The 5,829-nt window shown below is 44.1% G+C and overlaps 2 protein-coding genes across 2 annotated transcripts; both read right to left on the reverse strand.

Moving 5' to 3' along the window:
- Positions 1 to 1,183: 1,183 nt before the first annotated feature.
- On the reverse strand, positions 1,184 to 1,961 carry LOC110121741 (enhancer of rudimentary homolog). The gene has a single exon (XM_020868999.2). It carries the CDS (start codon positions 1,914 to 1,916, stop codon positions 1,602 to 1,604), a length of 315 nt encoding a protein of 104 aa, XP_020724658.1. The 5' UTR covers positions 1,917 to 1,961; the 3' UTR covers positions 1,184 to 1,601.
- A 1,869-nt stretch (positions 1,962 to 3,830) lies between these two features.
- Positions 3,831 to 5,570, reverse strand: LOC139034257 (uncharacterized). Its single transcript, XM_070464714.1, has 2 exons — positions 4,816 to 5,570; positions 3,831 to 4,027 (listed from the first exon to the last, which is right to left on the reverse strand). Exons 1-2 carry the CDS (start codon positions 5,327 to 5,329, stop codon positions 3,831 to 3,833), a joined length of 711 nt encoding a protein of 236 aa, XP_070320815.1. The 5' UTR covers positions 5,330 to 5,570.
- Between the last annotated feature and the right edge of the window lie 259 nt (positions 5,571 to 5,829).

The raw sequence follows: 5,829 nt of genomic DNA on the forward strand, positions 1-5,829 counted from the left end.
ACATTAACTACATTAACACAGAAACACACACACACACACACACACACACACACCCCTAGCATGGCATGAACCAAACAGAACCAATCTGAAGCCTTTCAAGTGACACTACATGGATAAATTTCTACTTGGACTGTTATTTCATTAAACATCAGTGACAAAAGGCCTTGTGCCTGTTTTCTTTGTTCTAGCGATAAGGAATACTCTGTGTTACTATGTGATAATACATTTGTAAATATCAAAACCAGAGTCATGGAAAAGGGTTGTGGATACCTTATACTAACTCCACTTTAACAAACCTTTATCAAGCACCTATGAAGAAGAAACCACAATGCTTTAGGATAGATGAATAGAAGCCTTTAACTTCTCAACTATTCAGAAGCTCACACTTCGGGGAGATACAAACATTAATAAATAATGTTAATATACTCAAGGATATGAGATGAACTAGCACAGAAAATAGGAAAAAGTATTGCTGCTAACTAGTGAGCATTCAAGTGGCCTTAACTAAATATAGAAATAAGGCCTTCTACCCTCAAACCCCTGGTACTCTCCTTCTCTGATCCTCTACTCTGCTCAAATACCACTTTACATTTTTCCTTCAATAAGTTCCAGATATCAGGACCATTTCTTCTTTCAATTTTCTTTAGATGAGGAGATATTTCAGACCTAGACAAAGGTACAGAGATTACAACACCCAGGCAAGCATCACGCATCTTAAGAAACAAAAGATTACAAATAAAATTTAAATCCAATATACCTCTCCCCAGTTGAATTCTCCCTCTCTTCCATGAGATTTAACCACTGTCTTAGAAAGTTTATTGTTTTCATACACACCTTTATGCATGCTACATATGCATGCATCACTCCCATGTATATTTTTTACTACAAATATATGAACCTATAATCAATATAAGAACTGTTGCATGTTTTTAAACTTCATATATGTATGGTATCATAATGCCTTTATCCTTTCAGAAGTAGGTTTTATCTATTTGTCACTTCCACCCCTGAATCTTTGCCCCTTGTTATAAGCTGTATTTTGTCCCCCTGAAAAGATACGTTGAAGTTCTACCCCTTGAACCTGTAAATGTGACCTTATTTGGAAGTAGGGTATTTGCAGGTGTAAGAGTTAAGATGAGGTCATACTGGATTAGGGTGGGTCCTTAATTCAGTATGACTGGTATTCTTTTTTTTTTTTTTTTATAACTAAAGAACATTTATTTGTTTTTCACCAAGACTTTATCTTGAGGACGTAACTAAACTGCGCCTCCACTCCCCACCCCAATTTGAAGGAGGATTAGTACAGTGGATGTTATAAAGCAGGTATGAACAGTTTGAGGGACTGGAACCAACGTTAACTGACAAAAACCAACTTCCATCTAAATCATCATAAAAATGTTTAAGTAAAAAAAAAGGGGGGGAGGAGGGCAAAGGGTTTTCAGATTGGACAAGATCATCACATTTTATCTAATACATTCAATTCTGGCTAGGGTATACCAAAATGGAAACAGGATAACTATAATACAAAACTTCCACTACAGCACACTGCACATATCTGTGTTCCAAGCCCACCCCCGTTCCCCTAATGCTTCCAAACTCAACTATTTCCCAGCCTGTTGGGCCTGTCGACGAAGGAGCACGTAGATCTTCTCTTTAATCCAATCTTTGTTATAAGGCTGGTATGTCTGGGTATCAGCTCGGTAAACAAGGCAGCTGAGGTCTGCCAGGTCATCAATAAAATCAAACAACTGACTGATATCATATGTGATAGAGGGGCTGTTGGGATTCATTCTCTTCAGATGTTCTTCATACATTTTACAAACACCTTCCATACACTCATTCACAGATTCATAGTCAGCGTAAGTTCTGCCTTCTGGCCTCTTGGTAGGCTGTACCAGCAAGATGGTGTGAGACATCGCGCCAAAGTCTCCCGCTGCAGCCGATGCCGACTCCGCCGCCGCACACTATGACTGGTATTCTTATGAGAAGAGAAAGGACACAGAAACAGACAGGGGAAAATGCTATGTGATGATGGAGACTGGAATCATGTATTTACAAGGCAAGTGTTGCCAACGATGGACAGCAACCACCAGAAATTAGGAGAGAGGCGTGAAACAGATTCTCCCTCAGAGCCTCTGGAAGGGACCAACCTTGCTGATACCTTGACCTCAGACTTCTGGCCTCCAGAACTGTGAGATAATGTATTTCTGTTGTTTTAAGCCATCTGGTTTGTGGCAATTTGTTATGGTAATCTTAGGACACTAACACACCCCTCCCAGAGTGCTGTCTGTCTCAAACCCCTGAGAGTTCTAGTGTCTTCCTAAGTCCAGATCTTACCACCCTGTTTTGTTTACCTGCAATACCAAGTCAGTGAATTAAGGATGATCCCACAGTAGATGTAGTAAACCTTTCCCCCACTGCTCTAAAGCAGTGGTTCTGAAACTTCAGTGTGCTTTAGTAGCAACTGGAGGACTGTAAAACCCTGATGGCTAGCAGCCTACTTTCAGAATTTCCAACTCAGTAGGTCTGGAGCATGGTCTGAGAATGTGCACTGCAAACAAGTTCCCAGGTGATGCTGATGCTGCTGGTCCAGACAAGCTAGGTCATCCATCAGTTTCTTTCAATAAAATATAGTAGAGGCTAGGGCACCATCACACAAATTACTTACAACCTTATATTTTAATTTTTGGGGGGTTGCAATAAAAGGATTTAAAACAGGCTTGACAAATAGCTGAAAGAAATCCCTTTCAGTGACAGTAAGGTGGGCCAAAATAAATAGAACAATGATAGATTTGAGTCAGTGTTATTTATGTGAAAAAAAAAACACTATAGCTTATTAATTTCAAACAAGCTTTTATTTCCAATGTGAACAATACTATCAAATTATTTATAAAAGGTAAGAGTCAGTAGTTAATATCATTTTGGGGTGTTGAAACTTTGAAACAAAATTAGTATTTCAGGCTAACGAAAACAAGAATATCCATGAAGAACAAATGCATCTTTTCTTTTGCTGTCTGCTTCTTTCTATACCTTCCCACTGTAGGATGAAATAAGAGCCAGTTAACAACTGTACCTCAATAACATGCACCAGTGACTTTCTAAATATGAATCAATACTATGTACATCTATTTTCTCAACAAGGAGAAAACAAAATGTTTTCTTCTTGTAACCCAGACCCTTGGTGATCAGGGTGCACATCATTTCATCACACCAACCTTATCTCCCTGTTGCCTACCACTATAAATGCTTGTTTGTTGGTTGTTTTTTTTTCCATGAAAGGCCACTCTGTGATTGATAACCAATAATCTTACTAAGACTAATTTTCTTTTCTTTTGAATAAAAAATCTAAATTGACCTAATATTTGTGAATTAATCCTGAAATGCAGTCCTCTTGAAACCCTTAACGTCTTACTACTTTGTAAGGAATCACTTTCTCAAAGTCATTGTCAGTACAAGAGACTACAATTCTGTGACCAGGTGATGATGACACAGCTAATGCATGGCCTAGTCACTTTAGCTGCTGCTTCTGGTGACGATTCTCTAAAGAAGCACTGGTCTCCATTTCCAGGTCTGATAAATTTCCTATCTGTAGTAGACTTAAAGCTACAGGACAAAGGTCTCGTGGCTATATATGAAATACATTTCAGAACATACTGCCTCCTACATTATCTAGAATACATTATTAACAATAAACTGTTTTTCCAAAATTAAGTTTCAACAATTTTCTTATTTACTTTACAGAAGAAAAATTTAAAAATATAAAGCTGTTAGTAACAGGTATGTGTCAGGAATGATTATGTCATACTAAAGCCTATACAATAATACCTGTATTATCCAGCGCTGCCCTTTGCTGAGACCATATCCATTTCGAGTTCTTCTTCAGGTTTTTCATTTCCATCCTCTTCCTCTTCATCAGCGTTTTCATACTGGTACTCACCCTCATCATTAGGGCAGAATGGTGCAGACTTTGGTGTCAAAAGTTGGCAGGGAAAATATCCCAACTTAAAATCAGCAGCAGAGTCTAGGCCTGAGAGAAGAGGACTATGTTTAATAAAAGAAAAAACAAATAATAGCTGGACATGTTTCTACTGTTTGATACAATTCTAGTCCCCCCCACCCCCCATGTCTGCTGCTTGACAATTTTCACAAACATTTTTCCCCCCTTTCCAGTAGATCTCACACAGATCTGATTATTTCTGGCCCCTTTGGAGAAGGGATCTGAATCATTTGATACTGATACCATTTTGTATGTGTTTGTCGGAACCTCAATGGAAAAAATGTTCGTTTGATTTAAAGACAAATTCTATGGGGAAGCTCACGGATTCCTCAACTGCTGAAAAGTGCCCCTGTGCTATGTCATCACTTTGCTCAGATCCTCCTACCGAGAATATTCACATTTTTTAAAGCCATTGACCAAAAGGGAGGGATGCCATTTGTTTGCCTCTAGGCTGGGTGAAGGCAGCATGCTTTATCTTGAGACCATGAAGGTCTATAGAAATGAGCTTCCACTTGTGCTGCCTTAAAGTTGTGCCTGGAGGTTTCTGAGAGCTTTGACCCACTGCCTAACCGCTAGAGACCTGCCTTTGAGCTGGATGACCCCACAGTGGCTGCAAGGGCCTGAAGGCTCAGCCACCACTTGCCCGCCTCGGCCCCTCCGGGGCCACAGGCCTCAACCTCCCAGTCTCAGAGGCAGCAGTCAGGGCTCCCTCGCCCAGAACTCGGCCTCCACCGCCGGTTCCCCTGCCTTCTAGGATGCAACCCCCTCCGCAGGATCCCGCAGCTCCCAGGGTGGAGCGCCCTCCACTGGGTACTCACCCTGCAAGACTTTGCCTCCCTCTCCCAGGTCTTCCTGCTCCTGAGGAGGCACGGGACCTTCTCCAGGGTCCGAGGGTGGCTGGGAGCAGCCCCTGGCCATCAGGCGGTCAGCGTGAGGCCGGAAGAGGACATGTTTGTTGTTATGTAAATTGCGTATAAAGGAGTCGACCTGACTCCAGAACAGGGGCCCAAACCTCCCCGCAGAGAACCCAAGGCCTGTAACCACTGCCGCACCCTCCTGCTCATTCTCGTCCTCCTCTTCTGTGTCCTCCTCTTCCTCGACCTCTCCCGACAGGTGCTCCTCCTCCTCCACGTCCTCCAACTCGAAATGAGCCTCACTCTCTTCCTCGTCCTCCTCCATCTCCTCTACATCTTCCTCCATCTCCTCCTCCTCTAACGGCTCTCTATCACATTTCTCTTCCACTGTGGCCTGTGGCCAACCCTGCTCCCCGGGAAGGGCTCTGGAGACCTCCAAGGAGGCCAGAAGAGCCGTGGCCTCCTCGACTCCTTCCATCCCCTCCCAAGCGGATGCCTGGACCCCAGGGAGACTGGGGTCGCTGGCCCGCCCCGCCACCAGCTCTATCCTGGCCACCTGGGATCCAGTCGTGCTCCTCTGTGGCAGACATGGCAGGCCAGACGTGCCAGACAGTGATGGGCCTGCAGTGACGTCTGCGGGGAAGATGGCGGCCGCCGGGCTGAGTGTCGCGCTGAGGAGACGCTATTGGCAGTGGGACCGCAGGGTGGGGGTGGGGACAGCAGAGACTATGGCTGCACAGGGAACAGGGGTTTGCGAAGGTGCTAGTATAGGCACCTCCCGCGACAGGAACATCAAGGGGGCGGCTTGCAGACCGGCCCGCCAAGACCGAGGCTGAGGTGGTGGCGGACAGGTGGGAAAGACCCTGATGGGCTGGCGGCGGTAGGTGGAGCTGGAAGGGTCAACCGGGGACCACTTCCTCCAGCGCCAGCTCTAAGCTCATTTGCCAGGAGGCAAGGATTGGCATGACCACTGTCCAA

The sequence above is a fragment of the Odocoileus virginianus genome, unplaced genomic scaffold (genome assembly GCF_023699985.2).
Source record: "Odocoileus virginianus isolate 20LAN1187 ecotype Illinois unplaced genomic scaffold, Ovbor_1.2 Unplaced_Contig_91, whole genome shotgun sequence".
Classification (NCBI taxonomy): Eukaryota; Metazoa; Chordata; class Mammalia; order Artiodactyla; family Cervidae; genus Odocoileus; species Odocoileus virginianus.